The sequence below is a fragment of the Guillardia theta genome (genome assembly GCF_000315625.1).
Source record: "Guillardia theta CCMP2712 unplaced genomic scaffold GUITHscaffold_4, whole genome shotgun sequence".
NCBI lineage: Eukaryota > Cryptophyceae > Pyrenomonadales > Geminigeraceae > Guillardia > Guillardia theta.
In genome coordinates this window covers 581,059-604,814 of record NW_005434670.1, presented here as the reverse complement: position 1 = coordinate 604,814, position 23,756 = coordinate 581,059, and the positions used below count along the sequence as shown (strand labels likewise).

The window sequence follows — 23,756 nt, the reverse complement described above, 5'->3', positions numbered from 1 at the left end:
AATTGTTCATGGAAAATAAAGAGATTGTACACTTGCTATCTTTACATCCTAATCGAAAGGGAACGGCATCTCGAAAATGCTTTTGAGAAGATGAAGACCATCCTGTGAAAGGAATGAGAAGATAATCAAGTCTTGAACAGTATCATCACCTTGAACATGGCTTCTCGAACAAGTCTTGCTTTGAGGGGCCAAGAGCCTCTGAAGAATTGCAGAATCATGAAGATGCTCATCTTCCATGGTTTCTCTCCCGGACGAGTCATGCTCCATGCTAAGAACTAGTTGAAAGTTAGCACGTGTTGAGGAGGCAGCAGGAGCTGACCTGTCTCCACATCTTCTCCTTGGGGTCAGCGAAGAAGGCAGAGAAGAAGTCTCTCAGGAGAGCAACGTCGAGGTCAAGGAGAACTTCCATTCCGAAGCAGTAGAGGTCTCGCTCGATGAGCCTTTGCTTGGGCCACAGGGCCTCCCATGCAGCCTCCGTAGCGAGCTGAGCATTGTTGGTCTCCTTGAGGGTTGAGGCAAGAGCTCGCGCCACCTCGGGGGCCCACAAGATCGCCCTGTTGATCATGTACCCGCTAGCTGGATGTACCATCACACCCGCAGCCCCGTAAGCGACCACTGGTTGGCCGAGGACGGGCAGAGGGCCGCCCATGGGGATGACCGAGTACTCCTCGTCATACTGTTTGGTGACCTCCAGCTTGAGGTTCTCGATTCGCTTGTTCACCCTCCTCACCATCTCCTCCATCTGCAAAGACTTGGCGAACGCGCGATGGTTCCTGGCTACAAGGAGGGTCTCCTGCAAGAAGATTCGTTTCTCGTCGTAGGGGAAGGCGTACAGGAAGGTCGGCACGTGCCCGTCGATGCCTCCCTCCAGCTCCTCGTCCCCTTCAAGGTGGTCGGTGCTGAAGTCCATCAACAGCATCTCGTCAAGGGGGAAGCCGTGAGGCTCCGAGCACTCGACGGTTACTCCATACGCAATCTGATACCCTGGCGCTCCTCCTCCGATGGCTTCGCAGTCCCCGAAGAGTGGGATGAAGCTGGGAACCTTGAGCCCACGCAGTACAGGGTTCCACCCCCAGTTCCACCCCCACGCATGCTGGCCGGGCCGCACTGAGTCGAACTGGATGCTATGCTTCCAGGACAGCTGAGAGAGGGGGCCCGACTCGACGTACTCGTTGGTGATGACAGGCCTCTGGTTGGGAGGCACCTGCAGCAGCCTCCCCCAGTCCCTCGTCATGTACTCTCCTTCAATCCGCATGAACTCCACCCCAGGGGACTGGTACTTGACAAGTGGCGAGTAGTGACCAGCCGCCACTACGGGCACCTTGCAGCGGATGGTTTCACCGCCTGCCGTCTTGAAGACGGAGGGATTCTCAGTGTCCCCATGCACAATGTCCGTCACCAGCTCATCCAGGACCTCGACACCGTTCTCCGCACATCGCCTGAGGAAGAACTCGCGCGTCTTGGGCCCGCTCACCTTCCCGTAGGGCGGGGAATGCTGATGCTGTTCCCTTTAGAGATAGTGATCCTAGTCGTGTCATACTGCGACTCGATGCAAGAGTCGGGGAGACCCAACACGCTCCACTCGTCCATCCAAACGCCATAGTTGTTGGGCCACGCTCCTGCGATCGGCCCAACAACAGCAACTGTCATGCCTTCCAGAGCCAGGGCATCAGCCATGGCAATGGCCGCAGGACCAGTTCCTACGATTGCTGCATCATACACTTTGTCAGGAGTTGCTGTCTTAAACTCAACTCCTGCAGTCTTGTACGTGTCCTTTTTGTCTCCCTTGCGCTTTAGCGTTAGACTCTCTGCCGGTTGCCAAGTATTTGGAAACTGATTCAAATACTTGAGCTTTGCTTGTTCCACTGTTCTCTGTGGACTGCTATCTTTCCACCATCCTCCTGCTGGATCACCTTTCTTCCCCTCTGACTTCAAATCCTCGTCTTGTAGAACCTGCGCCCCTGATGATTGAGCGACAGGAGTGAGAACATGGCGCTTTGTGCATCTTCGATTCCCGACACATTTTAGGTCGTTTGAAAATCGGCCTTTTCCCATGTGCAAACCATTCCTGCCGGGCAATGAAAACCCGAAGCCTTCGGTGGTCTGCATGTACACCGCCATGCCAAGCAACCAGGCAAATGTAGGCAAACTCCGCATCATCTTTGTAAAAGCAGGGTGACAAACAGCTTCACACTAGACAAGTCTGGCAAAGTTCATCTCTTCATCGCCATCTCTTCTTCTTCTGCCTCTCTTCTCTTCAACTTCCCTCCCTTCCACGTCCCTCCGCCATTGACTGCGGCCTCCTACCACCCCAATTTCACTGACCTGCCCCAATAACCCCTACCCCCTTTTCCCCCAAAAATTGATTTTGAAAGTACGGGTACAAAGCAAGCACCTTTGTGCCTCATCATAGTACCCACCTTCTATTACTTGCCCTACCCCCCGGCAAAATTCTTTTTGAGTAAACGTTTAGTATAGCAAAATATTTACTCAAGGATCAGAACCCAGTAAAGACGGCTTTGTTTCTTCCCTGCGGCCAAAAGTCGTCAGCCCGAATAGGCGGACCACCGGGTCCTTTTACCTAAACCAGAGAATGTGATAGCGTAAAGCGTAGCCTAGTAGGGGTCACCGGTTGCTCCGGATCGACCCGGTCTGGCACGGGCCGGGCCGCCGGGCCGCCCCGGCCGTACGGTAGGCCTTGAGTAAAAAGTAGGCCGCAGTCACAGTCAGACGATTGATAAATGGAAGAGTGCGCTACAGTTTACGTTAGACCTGCTACAAGGTTACCCTGACTTGCATTGCGAGGAAGCTAAGATTATCCGGAGCTTGTGGCATTGTCTCCCACTGCTCCTGCTGAGAGTGAATCCAGTTCTTGCAATCTCGCGACAAAACCGAGATGTGAGCTACCGTATCCACCATTTCCTCCAAGGGCGTTGGGAGACATTGCTGAAACTAGAAGAGGGTGTTTCTTTTGACCAAGACGGCCCAGCGGTTGGCAGCGGTGGAGATCCGCAGGATGTCACGCAGCAGCCCACGGCGGGACTAACTGGGTCGGGACGAGGCACGAGACCGCGGGCACCGCAAGGTAGGCGCCAACAACCTAACCGTCAAAATGCAGGTCGCCCACAAGGACCTGACCGTGCGAGAGCGGGCGTGCAGCAGCCAGTGATGGAGAGCGAGCAGTTGGAGAAAAAGAAAATCCTCTCGGCTGTTGAGCATTACCAAAATCGGGATATGAAGAAAGCTCGACAGGCGCTTGTGGGCCATGGCCTCTCCCCAGATCCATTTGAGCACCTATGGCAGCAAACTCGTGAGAAATTTCCGACGAGACTGGAACCCATTCCTCCAACGCTCCTAGACGCAGTCGGCTCCTCAAGGCAAATGCTAAGTGCTCAGCTCGACGATGCCATCGCCGATGAACCGGCCTCATTGCTTGACAAGATTTTAGATCAGCGAGAGGTAGGGAAATTCCTGCGGCGATTCACTGCTTCCTCGGCCCCTGATCAATTTGGTTGGCGACCGTTCCAGCACCTGCGACACATTCTCAGACTGCATGATGATCACAAACAGCGATACATTAACCTCATATTGAAGCCGATCGCGCTGGGAATCCCTTCGGGCGCTTTCCTCGAGGAATACACCAGAGGGGGGCGATTCATTCCTGCTGCCAAGTCAGTGGAAAAGAGCGGAATCCGACCTATTGTGATAGGGGACCTGGAGCGAAGGATTGTGTCTAGCATCTTCTGTCGTTTCTACCGAAAATCTTTGGAGAGCCACTTCACCCTCAGTCACTCTCGGGTCCTGCAATTTTGCGTGGGTCTGGAGGAAGGTTGTCTCAAATTCTGCAAGACCATCGAATGCCTGTTAGGACCCCATTCTTTTGCCAACCCATTCACAGACCAGGGCGAAGGTGAGTCTGATAATTTTGATCCCACGGTAATCATCATGATCGACGCAAGAAATGCCTTCAATGAGATCTCTCGCCAACGGCTATTTGACATCCTCCTTGCTCCCGAGCATCGTTGTGAGAACTTTTCCCAAGGAGTCCTTCCGTATGTTCATCAATATTATGGCCAGGCAGGTAAGTTATTTCTGAAACATCAGCGAGAGACTCGGGCTTTTTCGGCCACCACGGGAGTTTCTCAGGGGGACCCCTTGGCGATGGCTCTCTTTGCGCACACCACCTTCCCTTCCCTGGTCAAAGTCGCAGAGACCTTTCCCGACTGTGTCTTCCCGGCCTATGCGGATAACATGGCTGTTATTGGAAAGCTCTCAGTTGCCGCACAGGCTACTGCATCGCTGGTTGATACTTTAAAACAAGAGCTAGGATTGGAGATTCAACCCAGGGATTCGCAGATATTCTCCTCGTCCTGGTGTGAACTTCAATCTAGTCAGCAACAAGCCATCCAAGAGCATATTTGCAGCAGGTACCCGGGCTTGCAGCAGTTTGCCTTCCGCGGCCAGGGGATCATCCTGGGAGGTATCCCGATAGGATCTCAGTCCTTCCAGCAAGAGTTTATCACTGCCAAGGTGAATGCCCTCAATGCTGAATTGACCCAGTTGGAACAATTTCCCATTGCGTTGGGTCTCAAGCAGCTCTTGAAAACGACCCACGTTCCCACCCTCCAATATTTCTTGCGTGGAATCTCCCCGGCCTTGACCGCTGCCCAGTGCAAGTGCTTTGACGTCGCGAATCTCCGTCTCCTGGCGAAGGTGTTTCAGTGGCCACAGAACCAGGCACAGGAGGGTTCATCTGTCCTGCAACCTGCCCCTGGCACCCCTCCATCTGACCTTCAGTTCGCCTACTTCAAACGTCAGTTGCCTTATAGTGCTGGAGGAGATGGGTTCACCCCGCAGGAGGGCGTGGCCTACACCGCATTCTGGTCGGCGACTGCCAAGTTTCTCAAATGGGCGGGTGAAATTGCCATCTTCCAGCATTGGACTTTCCCTACACCGCCACTCTTCCACCGGATCATTTCTGACACTGAGCTTCGAATCCGCCAACCGCAGCAAGCGGACGCTGGGGATGTTGTCCCCATGCTTGCTGCCTTCTTGGACACTCACAGGCACTTGATGGAGCAGGGCATCTCGGCGTACACCTCCTTGGCGGAGCTTCCTCAGGCGTGCGACAATGGCTGGATCCCCTCGCCTGAATTATTTGGGACGTCGGGCAGTGCGCTTTTCATCCCCGCCCAGCGGGAGCTCACGGCTCAGTTCCTCTCGGAGTTTCCCCGGTTCCGCAGTATTCGGGCTCACCTTTCAGAGCGCCAGAGATCTTTGTTGGCACACCACTCCAGCTTCTCTACTCCCCTTCGAGTACCAGGCCACCCGGTTGATGACCTTCTGTCTCAGTTTACCCCTCAGCGCACGATTTGGCACTCGACTATGGAAAGTACAAACCTTGGGATCTTTGAGCAGCAGCCCATCAGCTTGGTGGCTGCCGCTGACAAGTTTCTTCATGGATTGCCGGTTGACCTCCCGCCGCACTGCGATCGATGCCATCATCTTCTTCGTCATCCTGGGGGGACCACACACATGGCAACCTGCAGGCACCGCAGCCAGTTATGGACTGATGCGCATGAGAAGTGCAATGCCGTCCTCAGTACCCTCATCAAAGATTCCGGAGTGAGATGCCGCGTCCACGTGCAAGGCGTACCCGGCACCAGGCAGAACGTTTCCCAACATGGCCCTGAAGATCATCATGTAGGGGACTTTGAACTTCCACAACTGATGGCTACTGGCGGCGGATGGCATGGGTTAATCCTGGACTTCAGCATGTCACATGTTTTTGACAATGATGGAATACCGGACCTCGCTCGGAGCAAACTGCAAGCGGCAGCACAGCGGAAGATCCGAGGGCATCGTAATGCATATGCTCAGCACGTCCCGCCAAAGGCCTTTCTTCCCATCATCGCCAGCACTGATGGCCTCTTGCAGGACGATGCGTTGCGCTTTCTGTGGTGGCTGGCGGATCGCTCGGCGAACAAGGAAACGGCAGCGCTGGATGGTCTCTCGGCCTCGCAAGACGTCTCAGGTGATCCGACTTGCAAACGCATTCGGTCCAGGATCTTCCGTCAGCTCAAGGCCTCCCTGTCCTACGCTGCCATCATCGCGGGTGCATCCCGGTATGCGTCTCATTCCTTCGGCGGCGGCCACCGCGACATCGCTGGCATGGCCGCGCGGGGACTTGTCCTGCGCGCCGTTAAGTGAAGGTATCAGTTAAGTTTGGGGGACAGCAGTCGGCAGGTTTAGGTTTGGTTCTCGCTGTCTTTTCTCTTCTCGCCGTTTGGCCTGTGCGACAGTGTCAGGGTCAAGCCTCCTCGACTCTCCTGATTGTCCTCGTACTGATTTTTAACTTAACTTTGAGTAAAGAAGGCTAGGCACAGTAAGGCTTGCCACACTGGCAGTGCCACCGTGGACGGTACGGTGGCCAGTGAGTTGGGCCCGGCCCTCGGGGCTGGCCGCTGCATCGGACCCGGAGCCGCCGTAACTGAGCGGCACTCCAAGGGCCGGCGTGGAAGCCCGGGCCGGGCCGCCGGCACTCGGACGAGACTCCGACCGACTCGGTACTGAGCCCGTCGGACTCGCCGGGCGGGCCGGCCCGGCGGGCCGTCGGTCGTCGGCCCGTGAGTTCAACGGCGACTCGGAGCCTTCAGTCAAGCGTTTTAGTTAAACAAGGCATTTTAGGTCAGAATGACCAGCTCTACCCACCCACCCTTGGAACGAGGAATTCAACAGATTTGAGTGTCTCTAACACAGTGCCTTATTTTCGAATATTTTCCAATTGAGACTAATGAAATAAAGTACTACATTACATCTAGTACTCCTCTCATAGCTGTACCTACCACCCTGGCAACCAAGGACCCCATATTACCCCTGACATTCCTCACTTTCGCAGTGTTCCCCCGACTACATTCCTCCCTTTGCCTCCCTGCCATACTCCCCTCCCCCAACTTCTCCCCCTCCCCTGCCTTGCTCCCCTACACCTACTGTGCTCGAAGCCTTCTCCTCCAGAGTTCATCACCGTTCCCTCCATCATCTTTCACTCGCCACATTTCTCCTCTCTCATACGAGCAATTCTGGTGATCCCCAAACTACCACCTGCGAATTTGCTTCTTCTACGAACACCGTTGTTACCTGCACAGTCCATCCTTGTGACCTTCTCCTCGATCTCTGGCTCGAGATCTTCCTTGCGCTGATTCACACACTTTTTGTTGCAAGAGCTATCAAAAGAAATCCGTGGGTTAAGAGCGAAAGTCGCGCTGCCAGCCGGTCGCTGCTGTGAAATCATGAGCCGGAACACAGGAACAAACTTTGAAATGCAAGAGCAAGGTGTCGAAGAAGGAATGTCCATCGTAACGAATCCCAAGGAAACCCTCTATGAGTCACCGGGGATGCTCAAGAAAATCGACGTGAGGTTCTGCAACATGTTCCTTGTGTGTTGCCTGTGCTTCATAGGCGGGTGCATGCTAACCTTCTCACTCACTTACGTCTGGCACCTCAACAACCCGATCAGATCTGCCGCCCCAGCAAGTCCTGAGTGCACCATCAAACTCTGCAAAACCTTGATCTGCTCCGGCTCAAACAGCATAAAGGCTGTCTGTGGGAAGGACTTGTGTTATCAATCCTAAACTGCAATCGCTGAAGATGTTTAGCGTTTTTCACAGCTAGTCTTCACTTCAGACCATGTCAATCTACTGATGCGCTGTTATGTGGATACTCTCATCCTCAAAATTGAAGAGTATTTCACAAGCTACGAGAAATCCCATGATCATCCATCGTGTTTACCAAGATTGTGTTGTAAGCTCAAGACTCGAGCCTTGATTCGGTTGCAATCTCAGACTGCAAGGTCGTCTTTTCATTTGCATGTTAAGTAGTTGTAAAAAATCTTTGAGAACCCAGGAAGCCTCACACATACTTGGCCGCCATCGGGCCGCTCTGAGTGTCCCGGGTGTGCTCGTCCTTCTCGTGCAACCCAATGACATACACATAGAAATATGCTGCTGCGATTCCTCCCAAGAACGTCGCAAGGACGTAGTACCACACCTGCAACACGGGAACACAAATGAGGGAGCATGCGAGAAAAGACGAGAATGTTTCACATGTTCAAGAGTGCCAAAGGCAACCGCCGGCCCGAATGTCCTCGCTGGGCTCATGGCCCCACCAGTGTATGGCCCCTCCTGTACACCAATCAGCGACTTGGAAGTTGTCTCCTGGTGGGAGCCTCACAGCAAAGATTCCAATCGCATAGCACAAGCCGACAGCGATCGGAGCTGCGTTGTCAGCGACACTCCGATTCTTGTCCACGACAGTGGCGTAGAAGACGAGAACGACAAGAAATGTACAGATGAATTCCATCATGAAAACCTGCAGTCTCATGAGTAACTCGACTGAGAGCGAAGCACTGGTCACCTGCTCCCCATGCTTGTCCGAGAGAGACCCCATGGTAACAAAAGGATGGACCAGAGCTTCGATAGGCAAGCAGCTCTTTGCCAAGAACGCCCCACAGACCGCCCCGAAGAACTGAGCGATGATGTACGACAATCCCTCCTTAAGCTTGAGATCTTCTCCCCCCGTGATCAGATGCCCAACAGTCACTGCAGGATTGAGGTGTCCTCCGCTGATGTGTGAGATGCTGTACATCACCATTGCGAATGCGAATCCTGTTCCAAGCGCCGCTGCCGCTAGACCATTGTCTGCTGCATTTGCCGCACATGCAGACGCGAGGAATTGTACAAGGAACGTGCCAATGAACTCAGCAGCAACTGCTGGCGTGAAGGACGGCTTGAAATCATCGAGTTCGACCATCGCCCAAAATTCGTTAGGATAGCACTCAAAGAGTTAGAAGAGCGGTTGCGGACTATCCGAGACTCTCCTCTTATTGCTGCCTATCTGAACCAGCAGGTGTGGCTGTCGTCGTGGATGAGAAGTCCTGGCAGGTTCCTATCGTCGTCTAACCTGGTCAGTGCTGACCTTCACGGTTTGCTGTAGGTGGCCGTCGGGCTGACTGGTCCTGATAGATCTTGACGGGGAGGGACAGGCACTGGTACAATCGGGGCTGCAAGGAGCTGCAGGAGGGGAAGAGAGTTCAGGGATGTTCCTGCGCTCTTCTTCCTCCCTTTCCGCTCGTCCTTCAGGCACTCTTCCTGCCAATGGCGAGGAACGAAGAGGCGCGGGTTGAATCGAATCGAATCAATTCGACGAAGGCCAGGGCCCGGCCCGGTGCGGCGCGCCGGTCCGACTCAGCCCGGGCCCGGCCCCGGGCCGGGCCGGGCGGCCGCCATCGCCGGGTGATCGCCGCCGAGCGGCTCAACTTGATCTGAGCCGCGCCCAGCCTTCCGAGGCTTCCGAAGTTCGTCGGAGTCGAGACTCCGCCCCGGGCCGGGGTCCAAGGGCCGGTTCGGTCCGCCGATGATGCCAAATCTCATCCGACACAGTGTCAGCGAGTCTGAGCGAGCACTTCCGTACTGCCCGGCGGTGATCGGACGGGACGCCGGGCCGGCGACTCGGACTGGCCCCCCTGCCGGGCCTCCGAGTGAGCCTCCGGCGGTCGCCCGGCGTACGGTACCCGGCGGCGGCGGGTGGCACGGTGACTCATTGCCAGTTGAGTTGTTCACAGTGAGAGGCTGAAGTGGCACCAGCGCAACTTTTAAAGTTTAGGCTTAGTACTTGTAATTCGCTTTGGAGGGCGGCAAGCTAGTCATCATGGCATCAACTTCACTGTGTAGTACATGATGCTGCCATCACGGCCCGGTGCCGTGGCAGTGGCACCGTCCGAGGCTGCCACGCCGTCATGCCACTGATGCCTACCGTGCAGCAGAACTTGACTGCTACCACAGGACAGCCTGAACGGCAGGTTGCAGGTGCTGGACAGTCTCGGAATACTTACAACGCAAAGAAACTTGAAATCTTCCTTGGATTGCCGCGCGATCCACCGAACTGTGACACCTGATTACTTGATGTACTTGTTCAAAAACTTCTTGTGGAAATCGTTTCTGATCGTATCGTTGATGAAAGTCTAGGTGAGTTTTCTGTCAGATCATGCAGAACATACCGACAATAACAAAACCTTCTTTGACATCGGCTCGTTGCGAGCTTGATTGCGGAAAATGATATCGTCGTCCCACCTATGTGCTGCATCTCAGTGCAGTTCGAAGCGCAAAGAAATTCAAACCTCCTCTTTACGGCGAAGCTTCCAGCACTGGAGCTCCCTGCAAGAAGTGGATTTCCCCGCAACAGCATGTCCTGTTGCTCTTTCTCCCTTCTAGCCTTTTCCTCAGCCTCCTGCACAAACAAGATCAGACGGCAGACGAATCCAGCAATATCCCGCAACCTTGCGGGCTGCATCCTCTTCTCTCTCCTTCTTGATCCTTTCAAGCTCCCTCCTGCATGATATGAAGTCAACAACTCTGCATCGAGCTCCTGGGCTTCTCACATCAGCTCCATCGTTTCATCTTCATCGTCAGAGGAATCGTCCGAATCAACATCTACCCAAGTCATGGTGCGTCAGAGCCCCTCTCATCCGCGGGATACTCGGTACCTCCAGCGACAATGTCATCAGCATCGCGCTCCTCATCCACATCCTCAATGGCAGGAGCTTCCGCGTTCTTGCTGTCTCCCATCTCTGCTCATCGTCAGCCAAACTCTCGTCAACCGAGGAACAAGATGGACCGGAGGGCGCCTGTGAGCTTGCCTTGCTGGTGTTCTTGCTCATCAACACCTTGAGCTCTCGCTGCTCGAGTTCAGCCTTGAGCTCGTCCTGAGACTTCTGAGCCTGCCGTACCAACATGCCGGGTCACTGACAAGCCCCTCCATTGTGCACCAGCTCCACCTGAGTCCTTCTGAACTTCAGCCTTGTATGCCCAGGCATGTCTTTGACGGACAGTTGACTACAGAAATTGTCATCCGAGCCTCAGTTCGGGCGTATTAACTCACCGCGTCCCAGCCTCCATGCGGTAGTATCCGATATCCTCCCCGCCGACGGCGGGGTGGAAGGTGGGGCGAGCAGCTGATGTCATGCTGCAGGACAGGGCATGTCAGTCCAGAGGACAGGGCATGTCAGTCCAGAGGACAGGGCATGTCAGTCCAGCATCGAACACTACAAACTGCGAGTATGCATCGGCAATTCTGTTTTTGAAGCTGAGAACCTCTGGTAAAAGCATTCTAGACTCCTAACACAACTGTGTTGATGTGCACGATTTCTTTCACCAATCAAAAAAAAAATCACAACTATCTTCTTTGTCAATGAGATGCGCACCTACCCCCAGCAACTCAGGATTGCGCTAGAACTGCAAAAGCGGACGAACAGCACTGGAGAGATTTGCTTTCACGCATCTGAAGGATATTCTTTGCATTCACACATATCTCAGAAATCTTCTACTCAACCTGTCCTCGATATTGTTGTCTACTCTTCTCTCTCCTCTTCCTCTCTGCCTCCTCCCCCGCTCGTCCTTTCACAACACCATCCTTGCCTCTCCGGCTCTCATACTGCAGCGGCACGGGCTGCTGGTGTAACGGAAGAAACGTTTTGTAACGACTAACATTGTGTAAATTCTAGCTTCGCCTGATCCGTAACGGATGACCGGGCCCATTCAAGGGGTAGGGTGATCTCAATCTGTATTATTGACTGTATTAATTGATACTAATTATATATGAGTAATTTAAATTGGTAATATTTGATGATAAGTCAGGCTGTAGATAGAGGTACCCTCTGACCCTTTCACCCCTTCTCGCGTTCCAGTTTGTTCCCTGTCCTCAATTGTACCCCACCCTTGTATGAATCGCAAGTTATTATCACCCCCCCATATCCCATGAAATGCGATATAATATAACCCCTCCTAAAATACCCCCACCCCTTGCATTGAGCATAAAGGAAGAGAAAGTACCCCTCTACCCCTATTTTCCCATGCTTCCACCCCACCTTTTGTAATCTAAGCAAAGGGCACGGGGTGGTGGGATAAGCGAGAAGCCTCCGATGGCGAGCAAGAGGCCGCAGCAACACGGGGACCATGTGGAGCGGTAGAGAGGAATGAAGTCTGTTACCATGAGCAGCATGCTCGAGTGATCGACGCCGTCTCCTCTTAACTCCCACCATCGCATCTCTACTTGTCTCTTCTGCCTCCTGCCTCTTCCTCAAGGAATTTTCGTGAACTCCGACAAATTTACGGGCTGGCGAAGCGGCCGACGCAGATTTCTTCTCATACGGTTGTTTAAACACTGGGGTGTGACTCATACACGGAACCAATTATAGCCAACTTCATCGGGGTCAGCTGCTGGTAAAACTTGTCCAGCGCCTACCACTTTGGTGAAAGGGACAATGACTATCGGCATCAGACGCATCAACCTCTTCAGTGCGCTGTACATCTTGGTGATGGCCGGTCAATGCCTGGGATTCTCTCAAACCTCGAGGCATTTGTTGTTTGGCCAGCGCAGAGTTGCTTGTACGAGGAAACCTCGCTCTCGTGCACAAGTTGTCTGTTCGGGATACAACGAGTACATGATGCCGCAAACGGACTTGGAGAGGATCAGCCCGGCTGAAATTCTGCAAAGGCTGAGAGAAGAGCGTAAGACCAAACGGCTCCCTTTCCAGGAGTGGGCCGACAGGTTAAGAACCATGAACCACCTCATGGCTCCCGGCTCACCTGGGTGCAGGTTGGCTCCTCGGGGGGATATGGAAGAGTTCCGACTCAACTGGGTTGGGAACGTCGACAGGCACCAGCGTCAACTGTGAGAGTTTGAAATCACTTGCTATCCGACCTGACTTGAAGTTGCAGCTTTTGGAAGCTCATCACCATGCTCTGCCACAAGCTCGCGTTTCCCCTGAGGGTTGCAAGGATGGTACACGACGCGATCATGGCAGTGCAGGTGAGTCGTTTGACGACGGTTTGCTGCGTGATCCTTGTTCTCATGGTCACTCTTCAGAGGTCCTGGAGCATGGGAGTGGAATACACTAAGACGACTCTTGCGCCCGCCTTGCGGCTCACAGCCATCAAGTCATGGCAGATCCTCTCCAGGTAAACCGCGCTCTGCCATCCTCACTGGGTGGCGTAACTACCCGATGCAGGCTGTCACGATATGCCGTGATAGAGCTGCAGAGCTTGCTCCGGGTTTGCTTGGGCTTCACGATACACGTAAGTTGACATCTAGACTCCACCAACTTGCACGCTGACTGGGAACGACCTTCCAGGTTTCCTGTCAACTTGTCGAGTCTCTCAGCAGCTCGCTGGGTCGCACTTCACCGAAGCTTCCAAACTTTGTGCAGACAATATTCTTTATTCTGGCCATGCCGAGAAATACGCAAGACAATGGTGCGATTGTTTTGTGATTGTTCTCTCCTCGTCTAACTCTGTGCAGTGGTCAAGCTGTCGGGTCGAGTTCCGCGTATACAGACCCCTTTAACTCGTGTTGACGAATCGCACAACGACAACAACGCGATTGAGATCAACTTGAAGCAAGAAAAGGGATGGATAGAGGCGAAAGGCCTCCCAAAGCTCATGAAAGTGTGGGATGTTCTTTCGTCAACGAGCATCATTATCTAGCAACTTCGCTGACTAGCTGTACATAGACAATCACTGATACATCTACGCTCCCTCTCATACACACGCAACCGCTCCGTGATGTACAACTATCAGCCTGATTCAGGCCGTCAATACAAGCAAACATGCAGTAGCACGTTCCTACGGCGTGCCAAGCAAGTTAAGACCGCTGGAGTATTTTGAGAATGAAGATCGGCAGCTTAGACAATGATGTTGTTCTCTTGACACTCAAACATAAACACGTGCAGATGGGTAGGCTTCTCTCCATGGTTTCAGTAGCTTTCCCTCATCTTCCAAGAACTTTCCATTTGATGGCAATCAACACTGTTTCCAAAGCGCTGAAAAATTCCCAATGAAAATCAAATCAACTCAAGAGGATGTTGAGATTCCATCATTCTTACAAGACAGAGACTGAAGCAAATCTGGTTGCCTTTGGATGCTTCTCTTCCTTGGGAAAATGATTGCAAGCAAAAAGAATCTCGATGTTGGTTGGAGAAAGGAGGGCATGGGAGCAAGGGAGGAAGAGGAAGAGGAGGCCCAAGAACTCAGTGGACACTTCAAGGTACTGATTTCGACGTCCCCTCCCTGCTCCCTGCTCTCCTTCTCTTGTTGCCATTGCAACCTCTAAGCCTTGCCGGCTCCCCGCATGGCCCGCGAACTCGCAAGTTGTTCCACGGCATTTGCTCATCAGACCCCTCCTATATCCCTCCTCGAACAGTGTAGGGGTGATATCACCTACCCCATTGCTTAGAGTAAGAATCAGGGGTATGTGATGTCCATGGACCCGTACTATTTAGTATTCATAAAGGGGTGAGAAGGGGCCCTGGGTGATTGAAGAGACGCCATGCTCGTTCAGGTATGTAGGAGAGCTTGTGAGGAGCTGGTAGAGGAGGGAGGAGGGAGGAGGGAGGAGGGAGGAGGGAGGAGGCCCAGAACCACAAACAAGGAGATAGAGAGGTAGAGAGAGGGAGAAGGGGGAGGGAGGATGCATCTAGAATAGCGGAGCACGCATCAACGTTAATCATTGATCGGGATGCGGGCATGATGAGAGTGCGCCTGGTGACAATCAATGCGATGTGTGACTTGATAAAGGAGAACAAGTTTTTGCTTTCGTGATGTACTTCATCGTTGGTATGTGTGAAATCCTTCTTCACAGCCAGCATTCGTTTGGTTCATTTGTTAGTCTTTGACATTGCTATGACTTGTGCAATAGCGCTCATGATCAGATTGTCCTGAATATGGAATGGTTGACCGAATTACTGGGTGCTTAAGATGACAGTTGCAGTCGTGTTTGACATGGTGATTATGTTGTGGTGCTGGCGGTACACTGAGATAGAATTAATGCTTAAATAGAATTGATGACGAATTAGAAAGCAGTGACATGTTGATGGTGTGTCATTGACGCAAGAGCCATGGGCATAGAGATACCATAGAATTACACAGGAATAGATAACCCCCAGTAGCGCGATGAAAGTTAAGACAAGTTGTTGTCTGAAAAATCAAGCTTCCACACTAGAACGAATCTTTCATGGTTATGTGGAACAAGAATTCGCCGTGTTTGGGAGTCATGGAGAATCCCTCTTTGTGTGATGACGAGGTTGAATACAAGTTATGCTCACGCTTTGCTTTGCCCAGTTATCAGCTCTGGGTGATCAGGAGCTAGCCGGCATCCGGTCGGTTGTCAACTCGGCATTCAGCCGTAAGATCATGTCGGTGGACGATGCAGGAGACAGGAACAAGCATGCCTTCAGAGAGTACCACCATGACTCCATGAAGAAGGTGAAGGTGAAACCCCTTGGCCGTGCGTGAGTTCCTGGAAACTGAATCTTGTTGCTGTAGAACTTCTGGGATCACGCCGACTTTGTATGCTACGATAACAAGCAGGGCTTTGCCAGCTGGGGAGCTCGCAACTGCTAGACACGTGGGCCTGTATGTACTGCCGACATTGTAGTTGTTCCCCGTGAAAAGTACATGTTGGCTTGAGATCGCAATAAACTTATGAGTAGACCACAGAACCCCCTTCGAATTCGGTTCTTGATCTCGACCGTGTTGCCAGATGATGCTACATTTCTTTGTTCAATAGGTATCGACACTTTAAATTACATGTTCAGCTGATTCCAGCTCATTGGTCGTCTCTACGTGCTATGCCGAAGCTAGTCGGAGGAAGCCTACCTCCTCATGCTCATCTGCAGTTCAAAGTCAAGGCGAAATGACGCAGAGCAAGGCACAGCGAACCATCTGAAGATTGTGAGGAAATCCTCTTCACAGTCCTGAGGCTTGTCATCCACCTGAAACAGTCTCAATGGCGGTCAACGGCCTCCGCGAGAGCTCACTGCTTCTTGTCCACCGCATTCTCCGCCTTGAAGGTGTAAACCTCCATCTTTCTATGAAGATCACTCCTGCGAGGCAGTGCCAGTCATGCCTTGGTCCTCCAATCTCCTTATGGACTCACCAAGACACTCCCGGGGAGCTCGACGTCCTGCCCAGAGCTGGCAGCAGCGGGTCCTTCTTTGAAAGGGAGAATTCCTTCCAAGGTTCCCGTCAGCTCCAGCGACTTCAGGAAGCAGATCCTCTCACCAGGGAGTTTTTGACCTTGGGGATCTCAAATGTTCGAAGATCGAGAGTGACTCGAGGGAAGACGTCGTCCTGCCATGTACCAGTCACCCCACGGAGCGCTTGAGGCAGTGACCGCTAACCTTGTCAGTGTAAACGTGAAACTTTCCATTCCGCTTCAAGACGCAGAACATGCTGGTCCAGGAGGACCCAAGAATCCTCCTCTGTTGTAGAAATCAGCGGATCATCCGACCATAATCACGCTCTCCTCCTCACCTCTCGGAACTTGAGGGTGCCCGAGACTATGCAGCGCTTGATCGTTTCTGCCAGGAGGGATCAGAAGAAGGTGCAGGAATAGAGCATCAGAAACAACCTTTAGCTGAAAGGTTCCTATCCTCCGAGTCTACAGAGGGCGAAGCATCCGCCGCCCCATGCAGGTTGTCATGGCTCAGGTTCCTCCTCATGGACCCTAGTCGAAACGAGCCAGCTGGGCTAAGTTCGGCGGATTCAGGCAGGGTCAGCCCTTTCTTGGAGGGGAACGTGTGGCGGATCAAGTCCTTGGATAGCTTTGGGTTCGGCAGATCTTCTGACCTATGGAACTGGTCTTGTGAAGACTTGAAGCTGCGTGCGAACCAGGATTGTCCCAGCCCTGCCAAGCTCCTCCTTCGATTGCTTCTTGGACCCTCAGCATGCATCGCTGAGGTCTCGTGAAGATCATGCTTCTCTAACTCCCTGTGAGTGGAGGCTGGACAAACGCAGTAAGTAAAGAAAACGCATGGTTGACGAAGTTGTTCGACAAACCTGGCGATGAAGCGAGTGAGAATCTTCTCCCAAGGAAGAAATTCAGGAAAGACGACTTCTTCTCCTCTACTTGATGACTTGTGTGGTTAGTATTGGCCTTTGTCTCCTCCTCAATGGTCGATCCAGCCATCCTTTGCTCCTCGCTTTCCCTCAAGGCCGCACAATACAACCGATCCAGTATTGGATCCACTTTGGCGTGGAAGACCTGTACTCACTTGAAGGCTGTTGAGGACACGAGTGGAGAGAACGAAAGTGGTGATGTATGTTGCAGTATGTCCGAGCTTCGAACTTGCTGTTTCTTCTGATCCTCTAGGCTTCGACGTATGATCCCTCGCCCGCCATCATTTGGTGCGTGACCCGTACCCTACCCCCGTTCACTGCAGACTCCGTAGCACCCCCCAATGCATTTGGACCACCCTGTTTGTATGACCAGTGCCCTGATGCACCCGTTGGGCCTGTCCATAACCCCACCCCCAAGAAACATTATTGGTCGCTTCCGACAGCATTTTACCTGGTATTCTCCCACTGCTGATATTTGCTATTGTCACATATATGATATTTCCCCTCTTTGATGCCCAGTACATTCAACACAACAAGTATTCTTTGACCACCCCCTCATCGATCTCTTATCCACTCAAAACTTTGGTTCCTAACAAGTTCACCCCACCCCTTTATGGCTCTGAACCCTACCCTACTTTTGGTTTCAGCTAGGATCCCTCACCCTACCCCCCTTCCTCCTCTACCCCTTTCTCCCTCTGTCACCTTTCCATTTCATGTCCCCACTGTAGTTCCATCGGTTGACTTTGGTGACGCCCCCGGGGGTAGAGGGTAGGGGTCAGCTGAAGCAGGGGTACTAGAAAAGGGGTTACTAGCAGGTGGGTGGGGTGGGGTGGTTTTATTGGTGATCGACCGTGCCGTACGTGGATTTGTTTTTGTTTAAAATGTACTTTTTTCCACATATCAAGGTCTGAATCGGATGTGTAGGGGGTAGGGTTGTAATGGATCCATTGTTGTTGTCCTGAGTGGGGTACATCAGAAGGGGGTCCGGGGGGTACTTCCACTAAGCAGATTAACTTAATTGCTGGTACTGTTTGAGAAGAAAAAAATGGGGTTTTAAAAGTTCTCGAGATACGTAATATCAAAGGGCTTAAAAAAAAGCAGGGTAAACTACGGGTGCTGCCCATGTCAAAGGGGTGGGTGGTGAAGTCATACTCGAACTTTTGTTTGGTACAATAATGGATCTAATAAAAACCAAGAACGTTGACTTTTCTGTGGGGGTGGGGTCCAACAAGGTTGAGGGGGGGTGGTCATCAATAGTGAAATCAGATGGTGCTCCTGGGCTACCTTGAGTTTGTAATGAGGGGTGGGGTGTTCAAGACAACTTTTGCAAGTTAATAATTATGATTTTAACCTGGCCTTTGGCATCGAAAAGGTATGCTGCGGCCTGCTGCTTCGGAAGTTCAGTGGCACGGCGCCGCCGTCTGCCCGGTGGAGCCTGTACGACTGCCGGGCCGCCGCCGCCCGGCGCCGCGGCCGGGCGGCGCGTGTCCCGGCCCGGCCCGGGCGCCACGGTTCAACCGTTGCCAAGGACTCAGTCCGATCCATGCCGGGCCTCTCTACTAATTTACCCAGTGACTCAGTCCGACTGGCCCCTACACGGTGCCACCGTCCGGCGGACCGTCGGTCGGACTCCGACACCCACCGGACGGTCCGACAGTGTGCCCGGCGGCGCACTGTGGCGGGGGCCAGGCTGGCGGCCCGGCCGCCGGCCCGGCCGGCGGCCGCCGCACTGTACGGTCACGGGCCGCCCGGCTCGGAGCCTCAGCGGCCCGGCGGCCCCTAGGCCCTACTCAGTGCCGGACTGTCACTGGCACGGTCAAGCAGGCAAGCACAGTGGCGGCCGCCGCCGGTGAATTGAGCTCTCTGGACCCGGCAGGCCAGCCCCCCACTCAGTGGCCGGGCGGGACTTGAAGGACTCCGTTCTAGTACCGTACCGTGTAGAAGCCCGGGCCAGGAACCGTACTTCGGGTCCGTCGGCGGCGCCGACGGACCGGCGCCCGCCGCGCGCCCCGGCCGCCCCGCCCGGCCCGGGCCCGGCCGGGGCCCGGTGCGGGGGGGGGCGCCACCGGCGGCGGGCCCCGGGCCCCGTTGTCAGTACCGTACGGTGCCACCGGGTGCTCGGCCCGCCGACCGTTGAGTCCGCCGGACTCCGGGAGTCACTGAACTTGCATGAGGTCGGTCAGAGCGGCTGCGAGTCTGTTTGGCAGTTGACGCGCACTGCGGCAGTCAGTGATGGCGGATCATGACTCGGCGAGGTCGAGGAAGGAGGAGGAGAAGGCCGATGGGCCCTCTGACCGCTTCCATGCTGAAGCAGAGCGACAAGAAGGGGGCCGGGCAGGCGGCACGCTCGCAGGCTCCGAGGGACAGGATGTAAGTGAACTTGAAGCGGCTAGCAACAAAGGCGGGGGAGGAGGCAAGAAGCCGCTAGCGAAGAAGCGGTCTCAAGGCAGGGACGGGGGAAGGAGGCAATCCGCACAGGAGCAGGGCAGCTCGGAGCGGGATCTGGGGAAGAAACCGAGACAGGGGGAGAGGTTACCACGGATCAAGAAGCTCGACAGCAAGTCAGGGAGGAGGGCGTCTGATGACGGGTCCATGCGCTCCCTCGGGAACGAATCGAGCCACTCGAAGAGTCCTAACCGCATCAAACTCAAGTAACTTGCTCCCCCCATGCCTCCTCCATACCTGTCTCAGTTTGTCCTGTCTTCTCCTCCATTCCTGTCTCAGTTTGTCCTGTCTTCTCCTCCATTCCCCTCCTCACTCCTTCCCTCCTCCCGCCCATACCTCCCTTGATCTCCATCGACTGCTCCTCTAACTCCGCGCAGGCCACTGCAGGAGCCGAGATGGAACGACCTTGTCTTCCGCAAGAGCACAGAGGTAAGCGACTTGAAGGAGGCGCATGCTGCTGACGAGGGGATGTGGAAAGGGGGCGCTGGTGATGAGCGTGGAGAGCACGGGGATCCCTGGGATAGGATGGGGCGAGCTGCTGGCAAGGGAGGGGAGGATCCAGTTCGTTGCCGGCCAGCAGGAAGACGCCAACAGCGCTGGGAGGGATCAGGAGGGGAAGGTGGGGATGCAGAGAGGGAGCAAGCAAGTTCAGCTGCACGTATGCAATGAGATCCTCCCTACTCCACAGTTCGCACGCTATGTCCATCCGCTAGGGAAGGAGCAGAAGTTCCTCTCCTCGCTGCGAGGTGAGAGGACGAGGGGTGCGGGGGATGAAGTACTGACTGTTCTGCCAAGGCTCCTCTCCCCCGAAGAAAGAGAGGAAGAAGGAAAAGCTCTATCCTCTCCAAAGCTCGCAGGTGCCTCTCCTCCCCTCCCCTCTCCTCTCCTCTCCTCTCCTCTCCTCTCCTCTCCTCTCCTCTCCTCTCCTCTCCTCTCCTCTCCTCCCCCCTTTTGCGTGGCTGACAGGAATATGGACCAGACGGAGTGGTGGAGGAGCGGGCTTTCCCGGCACGACCGGGAGGAGGAGAACGTCATGTAAGTCTTGTTGTTTCTACAGCTGAGGAGGTGCCGGTGAAGAGCATGGCAGGTCGCAAGGGTTTCAGGCGAGGATGACGGGTAAGAGGAAGCAGCGAGTTGGTCCACTCTGACTCGAGTGAGCAGCCGCCTCCTACGTCCTCGAGCGGCTGAAATCGCGCGAGAGGCGCAGGGAGGACGAGGAGAGGAGGAGGAGGTACGAGCACGAGGACTTGCTCTTTGGAAGGTTCGGCAGGGGAGCAAAGCCTATGGTGTCTGGAGGGTCGTGGAGCCTTGGCATGCAGCTCGCCATGCTGTCCAGCCAGGAGAGGATGGAGAGGAGGAGGAGGAGGGAGTGGAGGCAGAGCTTGATGCAGGTGCTGGAGCAAGGGAGGGACGGGAGCTACATCGGGGAGGATTTGCTGTTTGCGACTACTGCGACAGAGAGGAGCTTGCAGTCGGCATCGACCCTGTACAGATCGTCTCGGGGTTCGAGGAGGAAACCTCGGACTAGAAGGAGCGAGGAAGGAGGAGCAGGAGAGGAAGACGGCGAAGATGCTGGGTGAGGACGAGGATGCTGTGGGGGGCGGAGGTGTGAAGGTGTGGAGGTGTGGAGGTGGGAGTGAACAGGAGGGGCGAGCAGGACGTGTGTGTGAGAGAAATCCTGAGACGTTTTTTTCCAGCCTCTCAGAATCTTTGTTGGATGCGACGTATGGAGAAACAGGTCATATGATGATGGTGATGGTGATGATGGAAGAGGAGGAGGAGGTGGTGGTGGTGGTGGCGGCGGTGATGATGATGATGGTGATGATGTGATTGTAGCCGTCGATTAATCGTTCCCCCTCTCTCAAAGAGTTGCTGATCGTCTGTTTGCACAGTTGACAAGGACAAGGGTACTGAGTCTGGTGGGGAACAAGACGACATCCTCGACGGCGGGGCGACCGAGCAAGACAAGCAGGAGCAGGAGGAGGATGGCAAGGGGGAGAAGGACCGCGAGAGGGAAGAAGAAGAGGAGGTGAAGTCTCCTATTCCTCCTTCCTCCTTCCTCGCACCTCACTCAACGCATCGCTGCAGGAGGAGGAGTTCTTCGTGGAGGCAGACGCGAGTTTTGACTCCATCAAGGAGGACGTAGACTTGTCTATCTATGGCCTCGACCATCCGCATGACTACAAGAGGTGAAGCTTGCTGCTGCTGCTGCTGCTGCTGCTGCTGCTGCTGCTGCTGCTGCTGCTGCCCCTCCTCCCCCTCCTCCTCCTCCTCTCGATACTCTTATCCACCCGCTCCTTTCGTTTGCTTTACCCCCCGCTCTCCCCTCCTTCTTTCAGCCACCCCCCCACCCCTCCGAGACAGCAGGCGCATCGATCTGCCTCCCGAGACAAATGCCAGTCATCATGACACGTTCTTGGCAGACCTCAGACCGGAACGCACAGGAGAGAGGAGGAGGAGGAGGAGGAGGAGGAGGAGGAGGAGGAGCGTTGGGGCGGCAACGAGCGGATCCGTCTCAACTTGTCCTCCCTCGTTAGTCAGATCCTCTCTGAAGGAAGCCTCCTCCTGTCCTCCATCGAAAGCCCTGACGCTGCGAGCTTGTTGGACGGTATGCTCTCCTCCTTCCTGCCTGGCTTGCTCCCTACTCCATCGCCTTGTTCTCTCTTCTCTCTTTTCCTCCTCCTCCTCCCTCCCTCCCTCCCTCCCTCCCTCCCTCCCTCCTCTCTCCGCGCTTCACGTCTTGTCTACTGATCCGAGTGACTCGCCTGCCTTGACCAGCGCTCAAGAGAAGGGACTCATTGCTCAGCAACCTCCTTCTGCTTGCCGTCGAGACATCTTCTTCGGACATCCAGGTCTAGTCTCTCACCTGCTCCCCTCCAGCTCTCCTCCTCCTCACGCTCCTCTCGCTCCCTCCCACTTCGTCTCACTGGGCAGAGCAGGAGGAGGAGTCGCTGGAGCAGAGCCTGCGGCGGCTGCTGCAGGAGGGCCAACACCTATTCACAAACATGGAGGAATCCTCTGCCGAGGATCTCAGACGAAGTAAGGGAGACATTCCTCGTTCCCATCCTCCTCCTCCTCCTCCTCCTTCCCATGCTCCCCCCCTTCCTCCTCCACTCCCCTGTCGACTCCTGTACAGCCCTATCTTGTCCTCCTCTCGTCCTTGCCTTCTTGCAAGTGCTCCACCAACCCTGTTCCCTTCTCCCTCCCCTCCCCTCCCCTCCCCTCCATCTCCTCTCAAAGTGCTTGCTTTCCATGACGAGTGCTGCCTTCAGCTCTGAAAAACAGTGATTCTCAGCTTTCAAAACTGCTCCTGCTCGCCATTCAAAAGTTAGATGACAAGTCAACTGCGGGAGAAGAGGAGACGTGGAGCGGGGAGGAGGAGCGGGAGGATAATGAGGGCAAGGGCAATGGCAAGGGCCACATAGAAATACAGGAGGGAGGCGACGAGGAGGAGGAGGAGAAGGAGGAGAAGGAGGAGGAGGAGAATCACATTGGCGCAAACAAGGACAGTAGTGGGGCTGGCAAGAGCAAACACGAGGGCGAGAGAACAACGATGGAGGAGGAGGAGGAGGTGGTGGTGAAAAAGGAAGAAGGGGTGACGGTGGATAAGGATCATGGGGAAGTGAAGGAGGGAGGGATGCACGTAGAGCGTGGAGAGAGAGGGGAAGCAGGAGAAGCAGGGACGACAGTCGTCGAGCACAGGGGCGTTGGGAGCTTGTTCTGCGGCGAGGAGGAGGCAGCAGCAGTCAATCTCAAGGCTGGAGGCGGTAGCGAGCCGAGAATCTCTCCAGACAACAGCTCCAGCAAGACGAATGAGGGACATGGTGATGGACAGTGCGAGAAGACAAACATACACGAGGTACCGATGATGGTGACGATGTTGATGGAGGAGGAGGAGGAGGGAGACGGAGGTTGGGGAAGAGGGGTGGGAGAGCGAGAAGGGGGGAGGAAGAGTATGGGGATGACGTTTTGGTTTCAGGAAGTCGGAGGGGTCGACCTCGACTCGCTCCTCCGGGTGGGTTCTCGGCAAGCGCGTGCAGGGGAGCTGGAGGACATGATGAAGGGAATGCAAGACCGCGCGCGACCGAAGCGAAGCTCACAAGCCGACATAATCAAGGATGCAGGGGTGGAGGAGGCAGAGGAGGAGGAGGAGGAGGAGGAAGAGGAGGAAGAGGAGGAAGAGGAGGAAGAGGAGACGGAACATCAAGGGGGGAGGAGCTCGTGGGTGTCTGGGGAAGTAGCAGAGCACGGCGGAGCATCCAGCGAGGATGCTGAGAAGTTTTCAGAGTTGAAGGGTCAGGAGGAGAGGAAAGAAATCGATTTCCTTCCCTCACCGAGTACGAGGTTTCAACTGCTCACTCC

The 23,756-nt window shown here is 54.6% G+C and overlaps 9 protein-coding genes across 9 annotated transcripts; 4 read left to right on the top strand and 5 right to left on the bottom strand.

The window, feature by feature from the left end:
- Window positions 1–48: 48 nt before the first annotated feature.
- Window positions 49–2,121, bottom strand: GUITHDRAFT_100338 (lycopene beta cyclase; the record flags this gene model as incomplete). Its single annotated transcript, XM_005841013.1, has 4 exons — window positions 49–102; window positions 150–275; window positions 320–1,439; window positions 1,475–2,121. 4 exons carry the CDS (start codon window positions 2,119–2,121, stop codon window positions 49–51), a joined length of 1,947 nt encoding a protein of 648 aa, XP_005841070.1.
- A 3,683-nt stretch (window positions 2,122–5,804) lies between these two features.
- Window positions 5,805–6,355, bottom strand: GUITHDRAFT_150149 (hypothetical protein). The gene is made up of 2 exons (XM_005841012.1): window positions 6,049–6,355; window positions 5,805–6,017 (listed from the first exon to the last, which is right to left on the bottom strand). Exons 1-2 carry the CDS (start codon window positions 6,136–6,138, stop codon window positions 5,877–5,879), a joined length of 231 nt encoding a protein of 76 aa, XP_005841069.1. The 5' UTR covers window positions 6,139–6,355; the 3' UTR covers window positions 5,805–5,876.
- A 934-nt stretch (window positions 6,356–7,289) lies between these two features.
- On the top strand, window positions 7,290–7,631 carry GUITHDRAFT_100336 (hypothetical protein; the record flags this gene model as incomplete). The annotated part of the gene is made up of 1 exon (XM_005841011.1): window positions 7,290–7,631. One exon carries the CDS (start codon window positions 7,290–7,292, stop codon window positions 7,629–7,631), a length of 342 nt encoding a protein of 113 aa, XP_005841068.1.
- A 218-nt stretch (window positions 7,632–7,849) lies between these two features.
- Window positions 7,850–9,150, bottom strand: GUITHDRAFT_150148 (hypothetical protein). Its single transcript, XM_005841010.1, has 4 exons — window positions 8,413–9,150; window positions 8,230–8,367; window positions 8,103–8,180; window positions 7,850–8,046 (listed from the first exon to the last, which is right to left on the bottom strand). The coding sequence occupies exons 1-4, from the start codon at window positions 8,806–8,808 to the stop codon at window positions 7,909–7,911; spliced, it is 750 nt and encodes a 249-aa protein (XP_005841067.1). The 5' UTR covers window positions 8,809–9,150; the 3' UTR covers window positions 7,850–7,908.
- Window positions 9,151–9,952: 802 nt separating this feature from the next.
- On the bottom strand, window positions 9,953–11,018 carry GUITHDRAFT_132490 (hypothetical protein; the record flags this gene model as incomplete). The annotated part of the gene is made up of 9 exons (XM_005841009.1): window positions 9,953–10,018; window positions 10,055–10,127; window positions 10,175–10,284; window positions 10,334–10,385; window positions 10,436–10,487; window positions 10,541–10,624; window positions 10,672–10,774; window positions 10,832–10,889; window positions 10,936–11,018. 9 exons carry the CDS (start codon window positions 11,016–11,018, stop codon window positions 9,953–9,955), a joined length of 681 nt encoding a protein of 226 aa, XP_005841066.1.
- Window positions 11,019–11,958: 940 nt separating this feature from the next.
- GUITHDRAFT_160802 (hypothetical protein) lies at window positions 11,959–13,538 on the top strand (the record flags this gene model as incomplete). Its single annotated transcript, XM_005841008.1, has 7 exons — window positions 11,959–12,603; window positions 12,652–12,726; window positions 12,774–12,837; window positions 12,865–13,013; window positions 13,064–13,130; window positions 13,187–13,307; window positions 13,354–13,538. Exons 1-7 carry the CDS (start codon window positions 12,317–12,319, stop codon window positions 13,536–13,538), a joined length of 948 nt encoding a protein of 315 aa, XP_005841065.1. The 5' UTR covers window positions 11,959–12,316.
- Window positions 13,539–14,368: 830 nt separating this feature from the next.
- Window positions 14,369–15,538, top strand: GUITHDRAFT_150147 (hypothetical protein). The gene is made up of 3 exons (XM_005841007.1): window positions 14,369–14,391; window positions 15,171–15,320; window positions 15,375–15,538. The coding sequence occupies exons 1-3, from the start codon at window positions 14,380–14,382 to the stop codon at window positions 15,450–15,452; spliced, it is 240 nt and encodes a 79-aa protein (XP_005841064.1). The 5' UTR covers window positions 14,369–14,379; the 3' UTR covers window positions 15,453–15,538.
- Window positions 15,539–16,160: 622 nt separating this feature from the next.
- On the bottom strand, window positions 16,161–17,250 carry GUITHDRAFT_150146 (hypothetical protein; the record flags this gene model as incomplete). The annotated part of the gene is made up of 5 exons (XM_005841006.1): window positions 16,890–17,250; window positions 16,462–16,833; window positions 16,365–16,411; window positions 16,232–16,312; window positions 16,161–16,181 (listed from the first exon to the last, which is right to left on the bottom strand). Coding segments are annotated over exons 1-2 (485 nt in total), but the record flags the coding sequence as incomplete, so codon positions are not given.
- Window positions 17,251–19,181: 1,931 nt separating this feature from the next.
- GUITHDRAFT_132487 (hypothetical protein) lies at window positions 19,182–23,506 on the top strand (the record flags this gene model as incomplete). Its single annotated transcript, XM_005841005.1, has 18 exons — window positions 19,182–19,600; window positions 19,772–19,823; window positions 19,873–20,140; window positions 20,190–20,251; window positions 20,361–20,429; window positions 20,482–20,510; window positions 20,556–20,625; window positions 20,656–20,785; window positions 20,887–21,016; window positions 21,092–21,132; window positions 21,287–21,423; window positions 21,483–21,583; window positions 21,818–22,002; window positions 22,173–22,246; window positions 22,334–22,433; window positions 22,667–23,253; window positions 23,374–23,409; window positions 23,468–23,506. 18 exons carry the CDS (start codon window positions 19,182–19,184, stop codon window positions 23,504–23,506), a joined length of 2,529 nt encoding a protein of 842 aa, XP_005841062.1.
- Window positions 23,507–23,756: the final 250 nt, after the last annotated feature.